Here is a 26,773-nt window from a genome sequence, read left to right as displayed (position 1 = left end):
CTCACTCTTTTTATATCTATCAGTGTTTTTCAAGCTAGCAGCTTAAGATGTACGGACTTCAACTTCTAATGCTGCCTGGGTTATTCTGGGAGTTGAAGTCCAAACACCTTCAAATGGCTACGGTTGGAAAACGCCGTGTTAGACTTTCTGAAATTTTCCTCCTGTGTTTTATATATAATTTTATTAAAGATTTTTTTAAAAAGGAAGATAAAAACACATACCAATTAATGCAAAGTAAGAAGAAATGTCTTCTTTCTTGATTACCTCTTTTTTTTCCTTTCCTCATTTTATATTAAAATAAATACCATCGTCATAGATTTCTTTGCAACCCCAGCTTTCAGCCATATTTTTCTCCCAGTCTCCACAGAACCTTCGACATCTCTATATAGGTTCCTCTTTCCTTCTCCTCACCTTCATCTTTCTGTATACGTACTGTGTTTCCCCGAAAATAAGACATCCCCTGATAATAAGCCCAATCGGGCTTTTGAGCGCATGTTCTAAAATAACCCCCCGAAAATAAGTCCTCCCCGAAAATAAGCCCTCCCTGAAAATACTTAAACGCATGCTCAGCCAGTCCCCGCCATTTCCTCTGGTTAGGGTTAGGGAGACAGAGCTGGAAATCAGGTAAGATGGCAAGAGGAGCCCCGTCTTGCTCCACACGCCCCAAAATAATAAGACCTCCCTGAAAATAAGGCCAAGTGCTTATTTCAGGGGATCAAAAAAATACAAGACAGGGTCTTAATTTCGGTAAAACACGGTAACAGACCCTCTTTTTTTGTGTCCTGAGTTTTGTTCTGTTTTTGTCTTCTTTTGAGTTTGACCACAATGAGACCATAAAGTATGATTGCAAACTGTTAGGAAATTGGACTCAATTTAAGTAAGTGCCTTTGAAATGAAAGGAAAGACGACTAGCTCATGTTGAATGCTGTTAACTTTATGATGGGTACGGTCTTGCTATGGTTCAGGATTTATTTAGAAGAGATTGGTTGCATGTAGGTAAAAAGGATGCCAAGTTATTGGTAAGCTGTAGGAAGCCCTGTTATCTCCTAGTACTATTGAATATATCTACACTGGTGTTTTTCAAACTTGGCAACTTTGTGGTGTTACCTGGGTAATTTGGGGAGTTGAAGTCCACCCCTTTTAAAGTCGCCAAGTTCATACTACCTATCATATGTGGTGGACATGCCCAAAAGCCAAAAAAAAAAAGAAAAAAGAAGGACAAAAATACATACGTGGCTGGAAAAAAAGGGTAAAACAACATACTGATTTGCAATCAGAAATATTCTTGTTCAGCATGTTACCGGATAAGTACAATAAAGGGAATGCATATCTGATTTTGCATGTACTGACTGCAGCTAGAATTGTATTTGCACAACAATGGAAAAGTGAAGAGATCCCAAAAGATGCAAATGTGATTTAAAAAAATATTAGAATGTGCAGAACTGGATGGGCTAACACTTACAATTAAGGAAAAAAAAGAAACTGAATACTTTTTGACTTCGGACTTATTTTATCAGTGGTTAGCTGATAAAAACAAGAGTTAGAAACAGGGAAATATAAGGAAAGGATCAATGATATACGGGAGGCATGTTAAAATGGTTAAGTAAGCATCATTATCATTATTAATATTATTACAATCAATATTAATGTAATGAACACTGTTGTAAATATTTTGATTACTATTTCCTAAAACTATTCGTACCCAGAGAACACGGTTTAATTGAAAATGGAATTTTTATATGTTATAAAATAAAAAACTTGGGGGGAGGGAGAGAAATAAAAAATAAAGTTGCCAAGTTTGGAAAACAACTGGTCTACCATAGGACTTAACACAACCCAACATTCGGTTGAGCTCAGAATGGGGGGGACAGACGGACGGACTATCTCTGTGGGTGAGAAGGTGTGTGATGTATTGTTATGCTCCCTTTTTCAATGCTTGTTTTCCCCTCAGCCATTCGATTTGGACGGATGCCCAGATCAGAAAAGGCAAAGCTGAAAGCTGAAATTCAAACAGGTGAACTCTGTATAGAAAATTCCGAAGTCGCGGATCTTAAGTCACTGGCCAAGAGAATTTATGACGCCTATTTGAAAAACTTTAATATGACCAAGCTCAAAGCAAGGCTCATACTTGTGGGGAAAGCCAATAACAATCCTGTAAGTATGCACCATCCCAGAATTGCATAAAAAGCAAACTACATGAATGGCACACGGATGTACATATAAGAGAAGAAATAGACTAATAAAGTAGTGATAAGACATGTTCCCCTTCTCTTTGACATTAGTTTCTTTTGTGATGCACATAGGTCCTTATGTTAAAAAAAAGTTTTGATTAGTCCTGATAACCTACCCATATGTAAATATACTAAATCACTTAATTTGTTACCAAGGACAAAGTTTCCATAGTTGAGTGACAGCTTTATTTTCCAGATTTTTAATCATGTATGTCTCAGTCTTCAAGAAGCAACCACAACAGCTTAGCAAGCAAATGAAAATCATAACACCTTCTCCAAAAGCTTTTTTTGCAATGCAGATAATACCGTATTTTTCGGAGTATAAGACGCACCTTCCCCCCCAAAAAAGGGTGAAAATCTGGGTGCGTCTTATACTCCAAATGTAGCCCTCCCCAGCCTCGCAAACGGAGATTTCAGAGGCTGAAAGAAGCCTCTGAAAGAAGCTTCAGAAAAAAAGCCTCAGAAAGGTTTTTATCTAAAATGATATGGCAAGCAACAAAAGACAAATCAGTAAAGGTTCTAACCACACTATGCTAACAAATCTGGAGAATGACACAATAACCAACAGATCAAAAGAGGTTAATCTACATACCAATACCAAAGAAAGGAGATTGAACAAAGTACAGATAGTCCTTCAGAATAAAAGCCTCTGAAAGAAGCTTCAGAAAAAAAGCCTCCAAACAGAGCTTCAGAAAAGAAGCTTCAGAAAAAAAGCCTTTTTTTCTGAAGCACTATTTCGGAGGCTTTCAGAGGCAGAAAAAAAAGCAAGGCACAGAGCTCGCAACCAACAAACCTGTTGCTAAAATTCACCTCTGGAAACAGCTGATTGGGGGTATTCCAGGAGGTGGATCCACCCACCAATTAGCTTTTTTCTTATTTTCCTCCCCAAAAACTAAGGTGCGTCTTATACTCTGAAAAATACGGTATATTGTGCTTAAAATAAGTGGCAGATTGTGACATTTTGGTCCTTGTGGGTATAATTTGGAGAGAATTCAAATCTGTTAAAGCCTCACTTGCTGAATTGGCAATACTTAAGACACATGTTTGGGAAACGTTTAGCTAGGAATAGCCACACGCCTGAGCTTAAATTCTAAACCATCAATTTCTGCAATCATTTTCTTTTGTTCCAAGGCATTGCTTTGGATAGGAATCTGTGTTGAGTTGGATCCCATCTTGTCTTCCCTCCCTCTAACACAGGCCTAGGAAACTATGGCCGCATTAGAACCTGTGGACTTCAACTCCCAGAATTCCTGAGCCAGCATGTCTGGCTCAGGAATTCTGGGGGTTGAAACCCACAAGTCGTAAAAGGGGGCATAGTTTGCCCACTCCTGCTCTAACAGAGTTTGCCTGCCTGTAGCTCTTTTTTCTCTAAAGTCAACCCCGCACTTCCTGCCTCATGCAAACTGTTCCCTCTTTCACAGAGGCCACTGAGGCAGTGGTGAAATCCAATTTTTTTTACTACCAGTTCTGTGGGCGTGGCTTGGTGGTGTGGCTTGGTGGGTGTGGCTTGCACGTGGCAGGGGAAGGATACTGCAAAATCTCCATTCCCTCCCCATTCCTGGGGGAAGGATATTGCAAAATCTTCACTCCCACCCCACTCTGGGGCCAGCCAGAGGTGGTATTTGCCGGTTCTCCGAACTACTCAAAATTTCCACTACCGGTTCTCCACAACCTGTCAGAACCTGCTGGATTTCACCCCTGCACTGTGGACTCCAATAACCATTTTCATCAGATTTTTAGCGTGAGTAAATGGCAAGCTCAGCCGCAGAGAACACAAATCAGAATTACCAGGTATGTATAATGGCCCATATTGCTGTCAAAATTACTCTTTAACTTTCCTTAAATTACTGGATTCTTCTTTGCGGATTCCACATTTATCTGTAACAACTGCATCCAGAAGACAATTTTTGCAAGCACAAATCAGTTTGCACCGTATTGTTCCTGGCAGTTGCTTAATTCAGGCGCTTTTTATTTTCCTGCAGCCGTTTGTCATACACGATATGGACACGTTGTGCATGGCCGAGAAGACACTGGTGGCAAAACTTGTCGCTAACGGAATACAAAACAAGGAGGCAGAGGTGAGGATTTTCCATTGCTGCCAGTGCACCTCCGTAGAGGCGGTGACGGAACTCACGGAATTTGCCAAATCAATTCCGGGCTTCTGCAGCCTCGACTTGAACGATCAGGTGACCCTCTTAAAATATGGGGTGTACGAAGCCATCTTTGCCATGTTGGCCTCCGTGATGAACAAAGACGGGATGCTTGTGGCTTACGGGAACGGCTTCATAACGCGAGAATTCCTCAAAAGTTTAAGGAAGCCTTTTTGTGATATCATGGAGCCAAAGTTTGACTTTGCCATGAAATTCAACGCCTTGGAATTAGATGACAGCGACATCTCCCTTTTCGTGGCTGCTATAATATGTTGTGGAGGTAAGCCTTGATTCACCGCTGTCCTTCCTGAAATAGCAATATATTTTATGGAGTCTGCTTCTTGAGAAGGGTTCTGCTTTTGGCTCAGAAAGGGACCCGTTTCAGATTCAACAGATATTTTGAATCCGGTATTTATCGCCCATACTTTACCAGAATTAGTCCAATATTTTTCTGGCAGTCGGAAGGAGTGTTTCATGTTTGCATATTGATGTTTCCATATGAAAAAGTTCATAATACAGGTAGTCCATGACTTACAACAGTTCATTTAGTGACCGAAGTTACAACAGCACTGAAAAGAGTGACTTATGACCATTTTTCACACTTATGACTGTTGCAGCATCCCCATGGTCATGTGATTTGTATTCGGATGCTTGACAACTGATTCATATTTATGACGGTTGCAGTGTCCCGGGGTCATGTGGATCCTTTTGTGTAACATTCTTACAAGCAAAATCAATGGGGTAGCCAGATTCACTTAACAACCATGTTACAGCCAGATTCACTTAACAACCATGTTACCAACTTTCAACTGTGGAGATTCACTTAGCCGTGGCAAGAAAGGTCGTAAAGTGGGGCAAAATCCATTTAACAAATATCTCACTTAATAACATAAATTTTGGAGTCAATTGTAATCGTAAACCAAGTCACTTTATCCTCACTTTATCCCTAATATCGTGTTTCCCCAAAAATAAGACTGGTCTTATATTAATTTTTGCTCCAGAAGACGCATTAGGGCTTATTTTCTGGTTGGGTCTTATTTGGGGGGAAATACGGTACTAAATGCATCCATCTGGCTGACAATCTTAACTGGGGCTTATTTTGGGGGTAGGGCTTACATTACGAGCATCCTGAAAAATCATGCTAGGATTTATTTTCCGGTTGGGTCTTATTTTGGCGGAAACAAGGTATTTATCCAAAGATTAATATGAACTGTGGTAAAGAAGCCAAAAAAGTTCAGCGGCCCTTTCAAAGGGATGCAAAATGATGCTGTATATCTTGATAGATTATTGAGTAATTCTTAGCCCATCAAATTAAAGTAAAATGTCAGAACAGAGTGAATTAGTTGCATCTCGAAAAGAAATACTATTGATGCTTCAATGTATTCAGGAAGCTATGATAAGGAACCATAGGAAGATGAAGGAACTGATACATGACACAGATGTATCAGGAAATTCTCCGCAAATAATAATGAAAAATGTACAAGAAATTCAAGAAATAGAGGAGAAAGTAGAAAGAGTAGAGGAAGAAATAGAGGAGACAAATCAACAAATGATACAAACAGATAAAGATGAGGAAGAAATAGTAAAAATTCTTGAAACAGAGCAGGCAGACTACGCTTTAAGAGCTCAAAATGTAGAAGAGGACAAAGAGAAAAAACTCTGAGGAGTGATGAAAGAATAATTGATGGGCACAGTGGAGATTCGACAGTGAGAGATAGATGTAGAGGCGGACGAAATATTTAAATTAAATAAGAGTGATGTAAGGAGATGCAAGATCCCAAGGGAGGAATATGGGAGATTGGTCAAAAAATCAATAAGAGTTGAAATACTAAAAAGGGCAAGAGATGATGGATATATATAGAATACTTCTTAATATAAGATTTGCTTGATTAAGAATTAGAAAATAGAGGTAGAAATTAGAAATGGGGAAAATAGTACTAGGTGTATTGCTATATAATATATTACAATTAACATGTAGATGCAGATGTTAGAAGTTGAAAGATTATTATCAGATATACCCGAATAGTACTATTATTGTCATTAGTATTGAGCATAAAGTAAATTATTACTATTATTATTCCAACTACTATCATTAATATCAGAATTATTATTTTGTAAACCTAAAATGACTCGGACAATACACTGTTCATTAAGCACCTGTGTATGTTTAAGGGGGAAAATGGATAAATAAAATTTAAAAAAATGATGCTGTATCCCAACAAGTTGGTAGAGATAGTCCTTGTTTATCAGCTGGTGTTGTGACCAGGAAAGCAGTCACTAAGTGGAACCACAATTTGTGGGATCCTTGGTGCTCCCTGAGCTTGATTGTTTTCTTGCAGATGTCATGATGTTACCTAGTTTGGTATGGTAATGAAATGTCAGCCAGAAAACAGCCAAGCTCAGAGAGCTTCAAGAACCTCACAGTTCAACCCTGAGCTACAAATATTCTTTATACGTACAGCTTTGCTTATCATCTTATTTCAACTTCCCTTTGCTTTACAGACCCGTGAAGGTCGTAAGTTATTTTTTTAATCTCTGTCGTAAGTGTGGTCACTAAAAGAGGCAGTTGTTAAATGAGGACTACCTGTATAGTGTCTGGGCATTGTTGATATAGCTAAGTGACAACGCATTTTCCACTAGACTCAAACACAGATAAATGTTTTGATACCTGTTAGCCGTGATAAGATAACGTAATATAATGTTCTTATTTTTGAGAACAGATCGGCCAGGCTTGGTAAACATAGGACACATTGAGAAGATGCAAGAAAGCATCGTGCACGTACTGAAACTTCATTTAGAAAACAACCATCCGGATGACATCTTCCTCTTCCCCAAACTTCTCCAGAAAATGGCAGATCTCCGGCAGCTGGTTACGGAACACGCTCAGCTAGTTCAAATAATCAAAAAGACCGAATCCGATGCACACTTACATCCTTTGCTACAAGAGATATACAAGGATATGTACTAAGGCGGTTTCCCATTTTGTACAGCAGGCAAAGCAGTAGCTACACGGCCAGATGCTTCAGGCGCCTTGGTCTCCGTCGTGCTTCAGTTGGAACATTTGCAATGGTCCTAGAATTTGGGTAACTGGAATATCCATTTCTCTTGCAGGGGTTCAGTAATTGAAATTGCATAACAGAGAGAGAGAGATGATGATAGTAAGGGGTGATTGATTTGAAATTTGGGCCATGGTGGGAATTCCGTCGTGCCACAACTTAATTCACATGCCTTCTGACGTTTCTGCACTTTTAAGCATTTGTTCCCCTCCCCCACTCCCACTCTCTTAATACGTGAAAGTCAGTCGTTTGGGGCAGGATCCAAAGAGCCTTGGGGCAGGCAGTGGCCAGAAGGGCTTTGCTGTTTTGTTTCTCTCACAGTTTGTAGGAGGAATTATACTTGAAACTCAGGGATGTTTCGAAAATAAAGGTGAAGAGGATTAGCCATTGAAGGGAGAAAGGGCATATATACATCTTTTAGATGGGTCTGACTTTGTTCCTGGGATTGGTTGCATTTGGTACTAGATCGGTGACCGTTGAAGAGCCGTGGTGGCGCAGTGGTTAGAATGCAGTATTGCAGGCTAACTCTGCCGACTGCCAGCAGTTCGATCCTGACCGGCTCAAGGTTGACTTAGCCTTCCATCCTTCTGAGGTCGGCAAAATGAGGACCCAGATTGTTGGGGGCAATAGGCTGACTCTGTAAACTGCTTAGAGAGTGTTGTAAAGCACTACGAAGCGGTATATAACTCTTAAGTGCTATTGCTACAGAAGCAAGTTTTTTCTTAGAAAAAAACAGCACTAATTTTTCTGGCTAAGATTACAATCCGAGTTCCATAGAATTATGTGGCACCTCTATAAGTTTAGCTGTGTAGTATGGAGGACTTCAGGTGGAACATCAGAGGAATGATGGAATAGGATAATGATGATTTCCACCCCCCTCCCACAGCCTTCCACCCCTTCAAAATGTACCTCTTGAGGGTTGGAGAGAGGGCACGGACTAAGGAGAGCAGCCAAAATTGAAGAGAAGTTGGATTCCATCATGGTGCCAGATCTCAAAGACTTCGGGAATCTCAGTGGAATATGAGCTTCTTGTGCTTCCTTTACTACGATATGAACCAAGCTCCATGACTGATAATCGTTGACTAACATCCCCTTAGTTATGGAGACTAAGGTGGCCTCATAGGTTGGCTTCAGCCTTGAATGTCTAAAATAAGAAGGTCAGACTGGAATTTGAATGGATTATAATCCTGCATTTAAGGATGGAGAATACCCAATATTTCACAGAAACAGTGTCAAATACCATCGGCATATAATTTGCACTGAAATGTAAAACAGAAATTGGGAGTTACTTAACACTACAGATTATTTCCTAGTTTGATGGCAGCCAAAATACTGCAGCTCAACCCTCAAGTGGTATCTTGAATAGTCTACAGCATCCCAAACTTTTAAGACTTGCAGACATCCAATTCATAGAATTCTCCAGCCACCCACGCTGGTTGGGGAATTCTGGGAGTTGAAGTCCATAGATTTTAAAGTTGTCGAGTTTAGATACCCCCAGTCTACAGGTTTGTCTAAACCCAATCTTCCACTGATGGTGTCTGTGTATTTTTAAGAGAGGGGATGTGTTAGACTTTTAAGACATTTAAATCCTTCAGATAATCTAGTGCATTGCATTTAGTAACCAGGTACCTTCTAAAACCATATCTGAAATTGTTTGTATTTCTGAGGGTTGTTTATCCACCTTTCTTTAGCCATCTCAAACCAAATTCTGAAGAGGGTCTTACAGTCTTTCAATGCTGTATATACAACTATAGTTTCAATTTGTTCAGATTATCCTAAAAAGGCCTTGATTTTGAAAAAGTCCCAAATTTCCCGCAGTTAATTATGTCCCTGGAAGCTCTGTCGTGTTAAGATCTTCCAATAATATTTTCGTCAGTTTTTCTAGACCGTACATTTTTTAAACCCTGATTTCTTAAAGAAAAAAAAAAGATAAGTATCCAATGTATTCTAATATCAAATTGGAATTATAATTACCTGTATATTCTTAATCATTTTGTAGGTGAGGATTTTCATACTATTGAAAATAGGCCTACTTTTTGCAAAGCTCCAAACACATTTGACAGAGTAGAAATCGTTTTATAATCAAAATGTCTTAAACAAACTGTGGAAATCATAGGCGAAAAAAGTGCTGATTTGGGTTATTTAGAAAGCATCTTTCTTGCAGGAAGTGATTTTATTTCATCAATTTATCCCCCACTTTACTTAAAAGTGGCATTTACTGACACTGGCTTCCAACTGACCAGGTCTTTCTCTGCAGCAGCTTTTGTTTATAATCTTATCGTAATTTAAAGTGTCATAAAGAGCTGTTTCTGAGCCCTTTCCATTCCATTTCCCACATCTGAAACTGACTCAATAAGAATTAAAACGGGAGAAAGAATTCAGACAGAACAGCAGCTTATGCCAATATATTTTAATAGAAACACTGTCTAGAAATATGGTATAAAAAAAAACTGTTTGCACTACTATTCAGATTACTCAGGATTGGGGCAATAAAATAGAAATTAACACTGGGAAGTTTTGCTTCCCCAAAATAAAACCAAACTACCTCAACTAATAAAATAAAAAAAAAGTTATAAATCAAATTGTTCAAGAAATATTAACGTATCATACTGGCCGGCTCAGGAAGGTCCATGCCTGTCAGCCAGAATACTTGCATCATGTGAATGGTGTTTAGAGAAAGAATAAATGTCTTGCTATTCCGCTTTTTAAACATAGACTGTATAATATATATATATATTTTTCCCAGAAAAGTGGAAACCTGCATTGATATTATATGGATGCTGCTTGCTTGACCCCTGCTATATTGATGTTCTCTGTATGGCATAACCTTTATTTGCTCATTGTTCCTTGCCCCTTAATGGGAGTTGTGCAAAGGGCAGCCACATCAACAAGGCATCCAGGTTGGCGCCCTTTCGGCTAGGGGGCCTCCCCGCGGATTGGCAATAGAGACGAGAGAAAGGAACGGATATACTTTGTAGATGTTTGCCTTCTAGCAAAGTTTTAACCAGCCTCGCACCACGTCAAAAAGTTATGCCTCAAAACCTCTTACGCAGTACAATACCAATTTCTTTCTTCAGGCCCCTTAGCAACACACACATTTTAAGTAAATTCCATTGAAATCAGGTCAAGATGCCCCCTCGTGTCCAAAACATTTCTTGAAACGGACTCTGTTTTGATGAACTTCTTTTGTTGTATAAATTAAGAAGGAAATTTATGCCGGTTATTTTTCTGCATTGGGTTGAATTCCTTCATATCAGAAAGGAAATTTTGGCCACCCCAAATGGAGGCCAAACTGGGGTCCTCCAAATAGATTTACTTTGCTTGCATTTTCAAGTTGCATAACCCGACTCTTTGTTTTCATGGCTTAGCATTTTTCATGGACGGTAGGGAAGAAATTTTACACTCATGTGGACCCATATACCCTACGAATTTTCCACTTCTTTTGAGATAGTTGGGAAGTCATGTTGACTGCTCGATTCAACACGCTAGAAGCTTTCATCCAATTCGTAGGAAAGGGCCATGAACAAACTTACTGAATGTTAATATCACCGATTTTTAAATAACAGTAGGAGGTTCATCGTATAATACAGACTCCGAGGAGTCGAGTGTTAGTGAATGAGTGGGAAATTCATTACGAGCTGGTGGAAAGTGTTATATAGCCTAATACCCAGTGTCATCAGCCTACTAAGAATAGTATAAGGTAAATGTTTACAGTTACTATGCATTTGATTTCCCCTCCCCCCCCCCTTACATTGAGGATTTAATCTTGAGGCTTCGTAGGAATCCGTCGACCTCCCAGATGACTTTCACGAGCAACCAATTTAAATGTAGGGATAATATGCACTGAATTTGCACTGTATTTGTAATTAAAGCTTTTAGAAATCCCTAGGCAGCAATATAAAATTCCTCTGTACTGCTCTCAAATCTAATGAGACAGGGGACGTATGAGATTTCAGTATATTGAAATTAATGGGAGAGATTTATAGCTCCCCCTTCTTGATGAATTACGCCAATTAACAAGGGCAGTTGCTTTGTCTGCCTTCCCTCTCCGTTGGGCTCCCTCTGGGTACCCATAGCAAGATACAAAAGCAGCAACGTTAAGATTCGGTTCCACCAATTTGCAAATTATAGAGACAGTCCTCATGTCTGCAGAGTACGGCCACAGTGGTGGAATCAAGGCTCCCATCTGTTTTTTTACCAGAAGTGCCATACACATACCAAAAAACCCAGATCAAGCTTTGATTGCACTGTCATAGCCAACATCTTAGGGGGGTTTTGGACCATGCCTGCAGATTCCCTTTCCTCATGTAAGCAGTTGTTGGTAAACATTTGTAGTTCAGGTTTTATTTGGAGGCATTCTAGTGATATATATTGAGAACGCAAGTTGATCAATTAAGTACCTCCGTCTTTAAAGATGGGTCTTTGCAATGCAAGCTTAACGTGTTTTTCATGCCCATTTTAAGCAGACTTGAACTGTAGTACTGACTACCACTTTATCCATAACTTACTTTTTTCCTGCACTTTTGTTCCTTGGTCTGAGGCAGCAATAAAAGAAAACCCGATGAGGAATTCAGTCAGCTGTATTGTACTGTAACTATCTGCTTTCCAGTGCCTTGTTTCTGAATGGTTTGGAGTTATTTAGCATATCTTAAAAACTATTCCCGAGTTGTAGAGCAAAACACTGAAAGGAAATCAAAAACATGGATTTCTTCTCCATATTTAAATGGTATGAAAGCTGTACCTGTATGATTATAACTCAGCTTTTAGGGAAGAATTTTAGATTTAGCCCAAGGATTTAACAGTATATATATATATATTTAATTTTCAGCTTCTGTTATTAAACTGTAAAGTATTCTTATGGTGAATTGGATTGTCCACAATGTTATCCTTTGAATTCTATTTCTATACTGAGGGATTGTGGGGGTGGGGGTGGGGGGTTTGAAGCTGAAAATGTGATAGCAATTTACCAAGCCATATCCCAAAGATCATTGTGGACAAACATGGCAAAGCTTCCATTGTGGTTTGTTTAATGACCCAGAAGGGGAAGAGTTTTTGGCTGGTACTTCCGTTTCATGTCTCTTTTCTCACTCGCCTTCTAAAGGGCTGGTACCCCACCTCAACAGTTTTGTGCCATGGCACTTTTTGAGCACTTTCCTATAAATCCCCCCTATTATTGCTGTTCAGCAAGGGGGGGGAAGAGAAACAATGCAAGTTTCAAGGTCCCTTAATATGCACAAAGTCACCTCTTGCCCATCATCTTGGAAAATGTCTTGGAGGGCAGTTGCTAAGTCCACTTAAGAGTTCTTGCCATCTCCACCTAAAATGTCGCGTGTCCCTCGGTGTTGCTTGCAGAATAGGCCCAGCTATTGGTTATGTTTGATATATTCAAGGGAATCAGAGCAGCCGCGCTAGATGCCATTTTTAGTCCTGAATTGTATAAAGCAGGAGTGTCCAACCTTGGGCCATTTTTAAGACCTGTGGACAGCGGTGAAATGCTACCAGTTTGCACCGGTTCGGGAGAACCGATAGTGACAAAAACTACCGGTTTGGGCAAATCGGTAGTAAAAAAACCCTACTGATTCCTCTGAACTGGTATTTCCAACGATCAGGTGTGCCGTGCGATTTAAAATTGCTAGAAAGCAGGAAATCCTACTTTCTAATGAATCTAAATCACACGGCACAGCTGTCCCCCACCCTCGCTGTTCTACTTACCTTCCCAAGCCTCCTTTTTCCACGCGAAGCGCACGTTTGTTGTGCACTGCACATGAACGGGCAACGAACCGGTGTCAAATCGGGGAAGATTTCACCACTGCCAGCAGACTTCAATTCTCAGAATTCCCCAGCTGGCCAAATATTAAAGTTGTCAAGCTTGGGCATATCTTGGTATAAAAGGTAGTTCCGTACAGCATCCGGTATGATGGGAGAACTGTCTAGGGAGGCAGCTACCTTAAGACAGTGGTTCCCTCTAAGTGGATTGCAATCCAGAGGAGCCAAATTGAAATCTCAGGAAGGAACTGGAAGCCAATGTTGCTTTCCATTCATTTGCGAGGAGGAGTGGATGATACCAAAAGTAGTGTCAAATGTTGCCTTCAAGTGCCTCCTTTTCTTCAAGAAGTTTGAAGATCACTTGGAAAGATGGCATATTGAAAAGAAGGAATAATCATTTGCCATCTCTGCTGCACAGAGATTATAGGGCTAAAACTAGAAAACATCTTCCTCCATAATAAGGGGAGGAAGAAATGGAGGTTTTATGAAAGTGGAAATTTGGCCTCTAGAGCACTTAAGTAACAATCACTGAACCAGCTTTAGCTGACCTTAAAAGCAGCTACAGGACATCAGCTAACTCTTTTTCTATTGCACGGAGTTTGTGGGGATTTAAAATCGGGGTTGATGATGTTAATCCAGTTGGGTAGGGTCCTCAAACTTGGCAGCTTTAAGACTTGTGGACTTCAACTCCCAGAATTCTCCAGCCAGCATAGGTATGCTGGCTGGAGAATTCTGGGAGTTGAAGTCCACAAGTCTTAAAGCTGCCAAGTTTGAAGACCTCTGCACTAGGCAGATAGACTTGGGAGAAATATAAAGAATTATTTTCAGCGCAGTAAAAGTTGAGGGATAAGACAAGAAAAAAAAAAAGCTTGATTCTAAAAAAAGCTTTTCTAGATTGCCTTCGAAGGTGATTTGCTGGTTCAAAATTTGTGCGTAGCACAATGTTTATCAATATTGTCCTTAATAAGGAAGACGCTCGATACTGATGAAAAACATTTCACTTGCTTTTTTTAAAAAAAGATTTTAGCTTAAAATGCATTTAGGCGTTCTATCATCCATAATGAGAAGCCTGTCACTTTTTACGCAAAATTCTGGAGTGCTTAAAAGTTTTAAGTCATTCTGATTCTGGATTCTCATATATTTAAAGAGGACTCAGATTTTGTCACCTGCTTCACCAGATGAAGGTAATAACTCTGGGCAGAAATTCAGATCAACAAACGGTACCCATGATGTCTCCCATTCAGGAGGCAATGGTGAATTATTCTAGCCAAAACTGGGATTTATAGTAAAGCAACATTGGATTTTTCTCATGCCTTTTACAATACAAAACTACCGTTTATAGTGTTTCTCAAATCTTGAATCGGACCTTCTAATTTCCCTATTCAAAGAATAGAAGCTTGACTAATAAAATAGGTATTTAATGAGTCTGCTGGGAATCTCTTGGTCAACATCTGTGTGTACAGTACTTTAAAAATTTTTCTGTAAGACTGATGAATGTATGTAAAGAGCAATTTCACTGTGTGATTTTTTTTCCCCCCTTGCCTTAATGGCTCAAATAAAGTATTTCTTTAAAAAAAAAATGGCCTGCGTTTTAATGAAGATAGTGTCCTCTCTCATGACCCGGAGGAAATAATTAACTGAAGACAAAAGTTAGTAAAACATCGCTGCCGTAGACTACATTCTGTCACGAAAATGCTACTTGCAGCAAAGCGTTCTTAGTAAAATAAAAAAGGAACAATAACTTCTCCTGCATTTTATGTTCTGAAGTGGTGTACGGCTTCCTGCCTAAGCAGGAGGTTGGACTAGACGACCTCCAAGGTCCCTTCCAACTCTGTAATTCTGTTCTGTTCTCTTCTCTTCTTCTATATTCTTTTATTTTATTCCATTCCATTCCATTCCATTCCATTCCATTCCATTCCATTCCTTTCCCCAAGATGACAGCTGTGACCACATGCTCAAGACGTGGCCTTGAATATGGAAATACTTTGTGATTATGTTGGGAAGTTTTCAATCCTTGCTTGGTTTTAAAAAGATCAGCAAAGGCCAACTGAAATGCTGCTTACGTAGCCAGATGAAAAACAAAATCCTAAATGCGGATCTAAATGAAGGGTAAATTTCAAAGAAAGCCGTATAAAACATGCCGTCCCAATTCAGAATCCGGTTTGGAAAAAAATCAACCGGACGCTAAAGAGAACACTCCCTCCCTCAGATGTCCCTGCCTGTGTACTGAAAGGCCCAAGGTTTATCCGATTCCTGTGGTAGCGTTCTTGGGAGATCAGCGTTCTGATTTTGCAACCATGACATGGGTCTTTAGCATTTCCTCAACCGGCCTCTTTACATCAGGAAGAAAGTGGGAAATAGCCCTAGCCAAAGCCTGCAAAAATGTGGAAAGACTGAGTTGGCACCCAATTAATTCCACTGTAGAGCTATCATTTCCATGCGGAAATGGCCTGAGGCCAGAGTTTTTGCCACCGGCCCAACTGAACAAGTAACAGCACGGAGAAGTATTTGCTCTTTGTGCATTAAACATTTACTAGCACGGATTTGGGAGCCAATTCCATTTATTGCCTTCATATTTTAAATTGATGGACCACCTGGCCGTGTCATGTAGTCAGATACCGCAGGAACCAGGGGTGAAATCCAGCAGATTCTGACAGTTTCTGGAGAACCGGTAGCGGAAATTTTGAGTAGTTTGGAGAACTGGCAAATACCACTTCTGGCTGGCCCCCGAGTGAGGTGGGAATGGATATTTTGCAGTATCCTTCCCCAAGGAATGGGGTGGGAATGGATATTTTGCAATATCTTTCCCCCTGGAATGGGGTGGGAATGGAGATTTTGCAGTATCCTTCCCCTGGAATGGGGTGGGAATGGAGATTTTGCAGTATCCTTCCCCTGGAGTGGGGTGGGAATGGAGATTTTGCAGTATCCTTCCCCTGGAGTGGGGTGGGAATGGAGATTTTGCAATATCCTTTCCCCAGGAGTGGGATGGGAATGGAGATTTTGCAATATCCTTCCCCCAGGAGTGGGATGGGAATGGAGATTTTGCAATATCTTTCCCCTTGGAGTGGGGTGGGAATGGAGATTTTGCAGTATCCTTCCCCTGGAGTGGGGTGGGAATGGAGATTTTGCAATATTCTTCCCCCAGGAGTGGGATGGGAATGGATATTTTGCAATATCCTTCCCCCTGGAGTGGGGTGGGAATGGAGATTTTACAGTATCCTTCCCCTGCAGTGGCATGGGAATGGAGTCATTACAAGACACAATTACTCCCAAAAAAACCTATTTTATTGTAACAGCTGAGAATTACGTTCATTCCCAGCTGAGTCCCAATTAGTTGCAAAACAAGTCCTTCCGAAGAAGTCCTTCGGGATAATCACCAACCTTTATCTTCTTTGACACCCTGCCAAAGGCCTTACTTGACAAAGCTCCACGAAGTTCAGAAACAAACAAGAGATGCCGGCTGGAAACAGAGTTAGCAGCGTTGCTTTCCTGCAAAAAGCCCAAGTGCCTTTGTTTCTCTTTTAAGCCTTATGGGCGGGGCCAATCATTTCCTGGCATTTCTCCTGAGTCGTCCCTTTTGCTTTAGCTGCTCTTGCCTTCTGGCAGCTCTGCGCATGCGTGCACTAGGAACGGGCTCCTCCTGTTCCTCTGCCTCTCTGCTGTCCAAGTCTGGAGGCTCCGGAGTGCGTGCATCACTCCCAGATGGCCCTGGCCCCGTCTCTGCCTCCAACGCAGAGCCCTCGTCCGGGCCTTCCCCAGACTCCAGGACTGGCCCATATTCTTCCCCAGCCTCCTCACTGTCTGACTCCACTGCCAGCTCTGCAGGCTGTGATGAGCTTTAATTGCACTGCTGTAGCTGCCATGTTGATTTTTCAGATCCAGATGCAAATCCAGAATGGGGAGTGGTGCGATGGCCTAGAGGTGGCTCTCTAGCCTCACAATCAGGAGGCTGTGAGTTCGATCCTAGTTAGAGGTAGATATTTCTCTCTCTGGGCATAATGAGAATATATCTGCTGAACAAAACTCCACATTGGCAACAGGCAGGGCATCTGGCCATTAAACCCTCTGCTAGCTCCATTCAGTTGCCCAGACTCCTCCCCGCAAGGGATTATGGGTTGGTTAAAAGGAGATGATGATGCAAATCCAGAATAGAAGTTGGAAACTGACCCTCACAGAAGGTAGTAGAGCTGTGGAAGTTGGGCCATGCTTAAAAGAGAAATATAAACCAAAAACGGAACTCTTTATCTCCTGTATCTCAATCCTTCTAAACAGGAATATCAGGCTTGGCTAGTTTATTCCAGGCCTGTTTTATATTCAAAGCCAGCTCTCCTGGTTAGCAGCGGTTGTCTGCCAGATAAGCTTAACAAGATAGCAGTTTAAAATTCGCAACAAATTAAAACAATACCATCTACTACCAGAGACCCCATTTTTATTCTAGTGAACCAAAAGTATATTCTGCAGTAAAATCAACCCTAGCTTTTCCCCAAATTCTTAGAATCTCCTTTTTTGGATGATTTTGAGTGTGCTTTTTTTTTCAAATCTTCTTCTATTTCCAAAGGAAATTCAGTTATGTGCGCTTTCACGCAAGGGAGGCAAAACCGTTTGGAATAGAAAAGACTGCAGTCCTGAAAAATAAATAGAAAAAGGAAAAATCAACCCGTGAGTCGGATTAACAAACCTTCATTCCAACAGAGGTGTTCTTTGGCCTTGGTCCTCCTTGCTTTGAGGAGGCTCTGTGTAGAACTGTGAGCAGTACAACTTTGGGCAAGTTACAATCACTAGTTGATTGTTCTAACTGTCAGGATATTTCTCCTGACAGTTAGAACTGTTCTAGGTTGGATATCTCTTTGTTCAGTTTCCATCCATTGCTTCTTGTTTTGTCTTCTGGTGCTTTGGAAAATAGTTTGACCCCGCATCTTTGTAGTAGCCCAGGGGTCAGCAACCTGCGGCTCTGGAGCCGCATGTGGCTCTTTCATCCCTCTGCTACGGCTCCCTGTCACTAGTCTGCACCACAATTTTGAGAGGAGCTTCCGGTTAGTGGGGGGGGGGAGCATGGCGTGCCAGGAGGAGACTTTATGGCAAGGGACGGGTTTTCCAGTCGGCTCCACAATTGATAAGGCTTTTGGTTAGGACAGGTAGAGGAAAAAGGACACCACACTAGGAGGAGACTCTATGGTGGGGGAACCGGACTTCCGGTTGGCTCCAGAATTGAACAGCGAGCTTCCCGTTAGGACCTTTGTGGCTCTTTGAGGGTTTAAGGTTGCCGACCCCTGTAGTAGCCCTTCAAATATTGAAAATTCTTATTATGTTGCCCCATGTCCTTCTTTTCACTAGACTAGACAAACCGAATTCCTGCAACCGTCCTTCGTAAGTTTTAGCCTCCAGGCCGCTAATCATCCTTGTTGCTCTTCTCTGTAGTCTTTCCAGTGTTTCAACATCTTTTTAATATTGTGGTGATCAAAATTGGATGCAGTATTCCAAGTGTGGTCATACTAAGGCTTTGTAAAACGGTACCATTAGGACTTCAAGTTCCCACTCACAGGTACTGCTATTGAGCCAAATCCTGGACTTCCGAGTTCATTTAATGATCGTGCAAAGTTACAACAACACTGGAAAAAGTGATTTATGACCGTTTTTCACATTTATGAATGTTGCAGCATCCCCATGGTCATGTGATCATAATTCAGATATCTTGGCAACTGGTTCATCTTTATGACGGTGGCAGCGTCTCGGGGGGGTGGGGGTGTCACATGATCCCCTTTTGCGACCTCCTGACAAGCGACGTCAATGGGAACGCCAGATTCACTTCACAACCGTGTTACTAAACCATTGATTCACTTAACAACAGTGGCAAGAAAAGCCGTAAAATGGGGCACTCAACAAACGTTTGACTTTAGCAACATAAATTTGGGCTCAGTTGCGGTCATAAATCGAGGACTACCTGTCGCTTCTGTTCCAGATGCAAGCCACAACCGGTTGTCATGACATTTCCCTGAATAACTTTTAGTTTCCTCATTTTCAGAAAGGGAAATGAGGAACGAAATGGCTCATGAATCATTTCTTCTGAGCACACCCATATGTGGGTGAATGGAAACTGGGAGGGGAAAAAAAAATGTTTGCACAACTTGGCAAAATCATTCTTTCTGACAAGCCTCACAGCAGGTCAGAGATTCTGGCCATTTCCGATCACATTTGATGCAATCTGTTCATACGCAAGCAACTCGTGCAGTTCTTCTGGGCAAGAGACACAAACACAAGACTCGGCATGAAGAGACCATCCTGAAAAGATTTGGACCTTTCCTGAAGTGGCTTGCCCTAGAAACAATGATCAGAAGTCTGCTTTGGGCCAGTGAAAGTGCCCTCCAAGCTCTGCAAGCAGAATCCAGCTCAGCTCTTGCCCTGCTGGGCCCTGGTGGGAATAAAAATTCTCCGCCATCTTTAATTCTTTGGGAGAAATTAACAGAGTACGCGGGACGCGGTGGCTCAGCGGCTAAGACGCTGAGCTTGTCGATCAAAAGATCGGCAGTTCAGCGTTTGAATCCCTAGTGCTGCGTAATGGGGTGAGTTCCCGTTACTTGTCCCAGCTTCTGCCAACCTAGCAGTTCGAAAGTACGTAAAAAATGCAAGTAGAAAAATAGGGACCACCTTTGGTAGGAAGGTAACAGCGTTCTGTGCGCCTTCGGCATTTGGTCATGCCAGCCACATGACCACAGAGACGTCTTTGGACAGCGCTGGCTCTTCGGCTTTGAAACGGAGATGAGCACCGCCCCCTAGAGTCGGGAACGACTAGCACAAATGTGCGGGGGAACCTTTACCTTTAACAGAGTAGGAGATCAAAGAATTCCTCCTCGTGCCTTCGCAATCTACCACTTTTGGGAACTCGGGATAGGCGAAAAGTACTTCAAACTCCGTATCTATCTATCTACCTACCTACACCTCCAGCTATCCATTCCTCCATCTCTGTTCTACAAGGCCTGAACCTCTCCAGCCAGAGTCCACCCTGTTCCCTCAGAATGGAACAGAATGAAGTGAGAAAGTATTTAATTCCACCCACTCTTTTTTTCCCCCCTCAGAGTCTTCCTTTTAGTGTCTTCGGAAGAAAGTTGGTCCAATATTCACAAAATAACTGGATTTGGGGGAGGGGGGGCGCTGAGGGGCATAGTAACTGAGCCAGGCTGTTGGATCTCATCTCCTGCACCTGGCCAGCCAAAGGAATTGAGACAAACCCTGCCTGGTGAGTGGCTGGGACGGAGGGTGTGTATGTGTATCGGTGTGGGTGGATGGGTGTAATCGTTTAGTAACGCTCCAGAGCCAGACATTACATTCTGTATATTCAGAGTGTAACATTCACTTCTATAATAAGCTTGGCTGTGCCTCAATTCTTCACTAGTGCTTCGTCGGTCGTTTATTCATTGAAATCAATGTTTTTCTAACTTTGCTCACTTTTAAGATGCATGGATGGACTTCAGCTCCTTGAATTCTCACAAATTGCCAAGTTCGAAAAATACTGGTTTTTAAGTACAGAGGTCACTACAATTGAAGATGTGAATTAAGATACTATCTGGACTACAAAGGCAGTGGACTACATGGCATATCGCCCTAAACTTGCAATCAGGGACAACTATTAAAAAGGCCTCAATGACTGCACTGCCAAAAATATGGGGGTGGAGTTGGCCTAATCTGGGGACATCAACTATTTTAGGGGAGCAGCACAAATGTCGCTGGTCGAAAATATCGCTGGTCTCCTCGTGATAAGAACACTCTACCTGGGCTGACCCACAGGGCCACTAGGGGGCACCAAAGCAATTTTTCTGGATCTCTTTTTTTTCTCCAATTTTCCTATATAGGCAGTCTTTGACTTATGACCACAATTCCGACCAAAATTTCTGTTATTAAGTGAGACATTTGTTGAGTGCATTTTGCTCCATTTTACGGCCTTTCTTGCCACAGTCGTTAAGTGAATCACTTGCAGTTGATAAGTTAGCAACCCAGTTAGTAAATGAATCCGGCGTTCCCATTGACTTCGTTTGTCGGAAGGTCGCAAAAGGGGTCATAAATCCATGCCAGCTGTCAAGCATTTGAATTTTGATCTCGTGATCGTGGGGGATGCCCGCAAAGGTCGTAGCTGTGAAAAACGGTCATGCGTCACTTCTTTCAGTGCCGTTGCAACTTTGAATGGCCACTAAACGAACTGTTATAAGTCGAGGACTATGCTGGTACATTCTGGTTGCCACGTGCCCAAATTTAGATCCTGTGACCGTAGAGACACTGCGGCTGTCGTAAGAGTGAGGACAGATCATAAGTCCGGTTTTTTTTTTCAGTGCCGCCGCCATAACTTTGCACAGTCACTGAATGAATGGTTGTTAAGTCGAGGACCCCTTGCAATGAAGCAGGGTAGCTAAAGGTTATTTTGACCCCGATGACAATTGTCTGCTCCTTTAAAAATAACGGAGGCCTTGAGTCCCGACTCTGGAATGACGTTTTGGAATTCAGAAAAGCTGGCTGCCCAACTCTGATGCCAGTAGTTGACCGAGGAACACAGACCCCAGCGACAGACGTACAGAGGGATCACATGATACTTACCGGGCCAGCACACACCCGTTTGTGACAGAGACTACACCGCGCTCCAAGGATAAGGAATTTGTCCTTGTCTGGGGTGAACGGGTCCTTCATAACATAACAGTCTTCCAGGAGGCTGTAAAAAAAAAAATAAAACCCACAATTGCAATTTAAGCACACAGACGCTTCCCAGCTCTAAGCAAAGCCCCTCTGAGTTTCGAGATCAGCAGCTTCCTATCTTAAAAATAGGAGGCGGCTGATATGGCGTTCCATAGCTTAGGACCTGGTTATCTACGGGACCGCCTGCTACCACCAATAGCCTCCCACCGGCCAGTACGCTCCCATAGAGAGGGGCTCCTCCGGGTGCCGTCGGCCAAACAATGTCGACTGGCGGCCCCTAGGGAGAGAGCCTTCTCTGTGGGGGCACCTACGATCTGGAACGAGCTCCCCCCGGAGATACGGAGGATCCCGGATCTACGCACTTTCCATCGCGCGCTTAAGACTTTTTTATTTCATCAAGCTGGCCTGGCCTAAATCTTCTCCCCGTTTTAAATGTAAATTTTAATTTGTTTTTAAATTATTGGGTATTTTAAATTTGTCTCAGCCAAATTATTTAATTCGTTTTTATTTTATTTTAAATTTTTGTATTTATGTGTTTTATCCTGTGGCTGTTCACCGCCCTGAGTCCTTCGGGAGTAGGGCGGTATAGAAATTCAATAAAATAAATAAATAAATAAATACATAAATAAGCCAAGAAACTCATCATTGTCAATTTTGAGTCAATTTTGATTGACTCAAAAAAAAAAAAAAAAAAAGACCTGAATTTGAAGTTCAGAGGATCAGGCCCCTCCATCGTCATGTGATCAAACTTCAGGTGCTTGGCAACACAGCTGCATTTTCAGCCCTTTGCAATGTCCCACGATTGCATTTTATGACCGTTTGCTGAAAATCGGCACTTCCGGTTTTCAGCAAAACTGAGCTGTAATGAATCACCGGTTCATTTAACGACTGCTGCATTCGCTTATTGACCGACCACAAAAAAAAGGTTGTAAAATCTGGTCAGTTATGTGACTGGCCCATTTTACCACCATTACGACATATGACCATAACAGGCAGGCGTCATTATGGTCATATGTCCAGGACAGATTAGTTTACTAGAGACTACCCTGTTTCCCCGAAAATGAGACATCCCCTGATAATAAGCCCAATCAGGCTTTTGATCACATGTACTAAAATAAGCCTCCTCCTGAAAATAAGCCCTCCCCGAAAATATTTAAACACAGAGATGGAAATCAGGTAAGACGGCAAAAGGAGCCCCATCTTGCTCCATGCGCCCCAAAATAATAAGACCTCCCTGAAAATAAGGCCAAGTGCTTATTTCGGGGTTCAAAAAAATATAAGACAGGGTCTTATTTTCGGGAAAACATGGTATTTCAAAATACACCCAATTGCTAAAACAAGAGAAAACCACCCATTGTTCCTTCAAAAATCAAATAAATGTTAAAACATGGGAGAAAAGAAGGAGCCTGTGAGCAGGCTGCTGATAGACCTCAGAAGCATCTGAGATGTCTTCAAGGCAGAGGTTGGTCCCAGGGTGGCCATACCTATCTCTCAGTTGATGGTGGTGGATGAGGCTTTCAGAATCTGGAAGATAAATGTGGTTCTCCAGGGCTCCAACCCACCAAAAGCTTTAATGTTCGCATGTGGCCTTCTGGATTCGTCAGGGCCATAAAAGGTAAAGGTAAAGGTTCCCCTCGCACATATGTGCTACTCGTTCCAGACTCTAGGGGGCGGTGCTCATCTCCGTTTCAAAGCCGAAGAGCCAGCGCTGTCCAAAGACGTCTTCGTGGTCATGTGACCGGCATGACTAAACGCCAAAGGTGCACGGAACGCTGTTACCTTCCCACCGAAGGTGGTCCCTATTTTTCTACTTGCATTTTTTACGTGCTTTCGAACTGCTAGGTTGGCAGAAGCTGGGACAAGTAACGGGAGCTCACCCCGTTACGCGGCACTAGGGATTCGAACCACTGAACTGCCGACCTTTTGCTCGAAAAACTCAGCGTCTTAGCCACTGAGCCACCGCGTCCCTTACTTCACTTCAGGGCCATACTACTGCCTAAAGGAATAGTTACAGGAAGTGCCAACCCAGACTTTGAAAAAGGAAAGGAATGATCAAGAGTAGAGTAGAGTAGAGTAGAGTAGAGTAGAGTAGAGTAGAGTAGAGTAGAGTAGAATAGAATAGAATAGAATAGAATAGAATAGAATAGAATTCTTTATTGGCCAAGTGTGATTGGACACACAAGGAATTTGTCTTGGTGCATATGCTCTCAGTGTACATAAGGAGAATAAAATACATTCATCAAAAATAACAAGATACAACACTTAATGATACTCAAGGTTACTAATAAGCTATCAAATCGTACTAGGAAACAAATAAAAACAATATAAATTGAAAGATACAAGCAACAGGTTATAGTAATAAGTGGGAAGAGATAGATACTAGTAAGGAAGAGAAGAATAATAGTAATACAGTCTTAGTAAATGATTTGACAGTGTTGAGGGAATTATTTGTTTAGCAGAGTGATGGCATTCAAGAAAAAACTGTCCTTGTGTCTAGTTGTTCTGGTGTGCGACGCCCTATAGCATCTTTTTGAGGGTAGATGTTGAAACAATTTATGTCCAGGATGTGAGGGGTCTGTAGATATTTTCACAGCTGATGATCCACACAGCTGATCACCCACTTTCCCCTGTGCTCCTGTCCCTCCGGGGGTCTGCCTTTGGTGCAAGCAGGAGCCCTGGTGATCAGCTGTGTGGCTTCTCCATGAAACAGGTACCGAGTAGTGAGAAAAAATGGGAAGGGCCATCTACTTACGTGACTGAGTAGGCGTTGGGAGGTTTATGTCCATAGTAGCTGTAAGGGGCTGTTAATCCACACAGCTCACATTCAAAAGTGTCCGATTCCATCCAGGCACTATTATAGGGAGTGGGAAAACAAAAAACAAAAAAATTATATCTAAAGCAAGGCCTTTTAATCCTTTCTGTGGTAGGCAGCCTCTCCAAACGTTCTCAGAAAAACCCATTTAAATAAACTACTTGATCGTGTTACAGAGGAAACCAGTTATGCTCAAATACAGTTATCAAAGTATAGAAAGAATGTAATGTAGTAGAGTAAGTGCTTCTTTATGCATGCATCAAGTCAGTAATCAGACAATACCCTTTTTAAAGGAAGAATACCAGTGAGATTGATAGACTTTTCTGGATTACTTTGCTGACTCTGTCCAGTATCGAAGGAAAAGTTAAATTTCAATTAAAGGCTAGGCAAAAAAATCTAAAGTTTCATTTCCACCCCCTCTGAAATCCATCCATCCCATGTTAACAGCACTTCTGTAAAGCAGGGCTCTCTCAACCTTGCCAACTTTTAAGAGGGATGGACTTCAATTTCCAGAATTCCTCACCTGATCCTAAAGTTGCCACCGTTGAGAAACGCTGCTCTAAAGCATCACAGATGGTAGAAAGGGGCCGAAGAGCCAAACTCCATGTTGTCATTCTCTTCTGGGGCTCACGGAAGAATATCCAAATATTCTATCCGTTGGTCATCCCAGGGATGCGCGCCATACTGTCTTTGTACAGTAGAGTGCACCAACCGCCAAGCATTTCTGGTTACCCTGATAGAAACACGGGCTGGTGCAGGACAGCATCAGGAGTTGAGTTGAAGGCAGCGTAAGTTTCACCTGGGGATCACTAGTCTCAGCCAGTAACAGTGGTGATATTCAGCCGGTTCTATCTGGTTCGTGCGAACTGGTAGCGGCGGCTGCGGAAGGGTCTGCCCATCCGCCTGGATGTCATCACATCCTGTTTTTTATGATCTGCACATGCACTCACATTTGTGAGCCGGTAGCGAAAGTAAATGAATACTACCCCTGGCCCAAGGTCTGCAACCTTAAACACTCAAAAGAGCCATTTGGACCTGTTTCCCACAGAAAAGAAAACACCGGGAGCCACAAAACCCTTCCCGTACTTGACTGTTTCTTGAGCGGCCCCAAAACTAGCATATGTAGTTGAATTAAACGTTCTGTTTTCTTCTGAAATTTTTCTTTTCTTGGATTTATCCATGGTTGGCCTACCCGGGGTTGAAAAACTCAATAAATCGCGTGCTGGCAGGTATCACACATTGGCGGTTGTGACGCATATTTTGAGTGGCAGGGAGCTGCAGCTGAGGGGTGAAAGAGCCACATGCGGCTCCAGAGTCACAGGTTGCTGACCCCTGCCCTGGCTAGTACTAACTACCGACTTTGGACTGATCTCAAAAAGCTAATCAGGTCTGGGTTTAGCATCTGTAGGAGAATGCTACAGGTAGAACCATAAGGCGGAGTTAAGCACCTCATCATTTCAGTTAAGAGTCATTGCATTCTCACAAACAGGTGAAGTCCAGCCTCTCTTGAATCCCATTGACCCTTCTATGGTGCCAATTTAGTATTAAACTTTAATTGACTAGATCAGGGGCTTCAAACTCAATTTCCTTGAGGGCCGCATAAGGATTGTGTTTGACCTTGGGGGGCCAGGGGTGTGTCACTTGGGGGGCCAGTTCAACGTCACTCGTGTCGGGGGAGCCTGCGGTGGCCTAAGCGCTCTGCCAGCAAAAATGGGCTCCCGAGCTCCGTTTTCGGCTGCAACGGCTCCTGCAACCCTCTACCAGTGAAAATGGAGCTCGTGAGGGCTACACGCGGCCCTCCCGAGCTCCATTTTTGCTGGCAGAGACACCACAGGCTGGTCATTCACTGTTTCCAGGGCGGCGCCACAGGCCAAATCTAAGTACCCTGTGGGCCAGATCCAGGCCCAGGGCCTTGAATTTGACAATTCTGGATTTGATTAATGTCAAATGCGAAGGATCAGGACCATATGTTAAACTGTAAACAAGGATTTACTGCTCAAGCCTTACACATGCAAGAATCTAGTCAACTAAAGTTCAGCACTAAACTGGAGCCAGATAAGAGTCAACCGAATTCAAGAG

At 42.2% G+C, this 26,773-nt stretch overlaps 2 protein-coding genes across 2 annotated transcripts in view; one reads left to right on the top strand and one right to left on the bottom strand.

The window, feature by feature from the left end:
- The window catches only part of PPARA (peroxisome proliferator activated receptor alpha), a 44,362-nt gene extending 35,306 nt beyond the window's left edge, over positions 1 to 9,056 (top strand). Inside the window, 3 exon segments of the mRNA XM_070946798.1 lie at positions 1,952 to 2,154; positions 4,214 to 4,661; positions 7,102 to 9,056. Of these exon segments, the coding sequence (XP_070802899.1) occupies positions 1,952 to 2,154; positions 4,214 to 4,661; positions 7,102 to 7,349 (899 nt within the window). The 3' untranslated portion in view covers positions 7,350 to 9,056.
- Positions 9,057 to 17,615: 8,559 nt separating this feature from the next.
- Positions 17,616 to 26,773, bottom strand: part of CDPF1 (cysteine rich DPF motif domain containing 1) — a 19,691-nt gene continuing 10,533 nt past the window's right edge. Inside the window, exons 2-4 of the mRNA XM_070947364.1 lie at positions 24,635 to 24,733; positions 21,787 to 21,898; positions 17,616 to 17,828 (exon numbers count right to left, since the gene is read on the bottom strand). Of these exons, the coding sequence (XP_070803465.1) occupies positions 17,676 to 17,828; positions 21,787 to 21,898; positions 24,635 to 24,726 (357 nt within the window). The 5' untranslated portion in view covers positions 24,727 to 24,733 and the 3' untranslated portion in view covers positions 17,616 to 17,675. The remainder of the gene's footprint in view (positions 17,829 to 21,786; positions 21,899 to 24,634; positions 24,734 to 26,773) is intronic.

Source organism: Pituophis catenifer, unplaced genomic scaffold, assembly GCF_029215685.1.
Source record: "Pituophis catenifer annectens isolate HBS135680 unplaced genomic scaffold, rPitCat1.0.hap2 SCAF_7, whole genome shotgun sequence".
NCBI lineage: Eukaryota > Metazoa > Chordata > Lepidosauria > Squamata > Colubridae > Pituophis > Pituophis catenifer.
The sequence above is the reverse complement of the archived record's forward strand: the minus strand, read 5'-3'. Positions and strand labels throughout refer to the sequence as shown.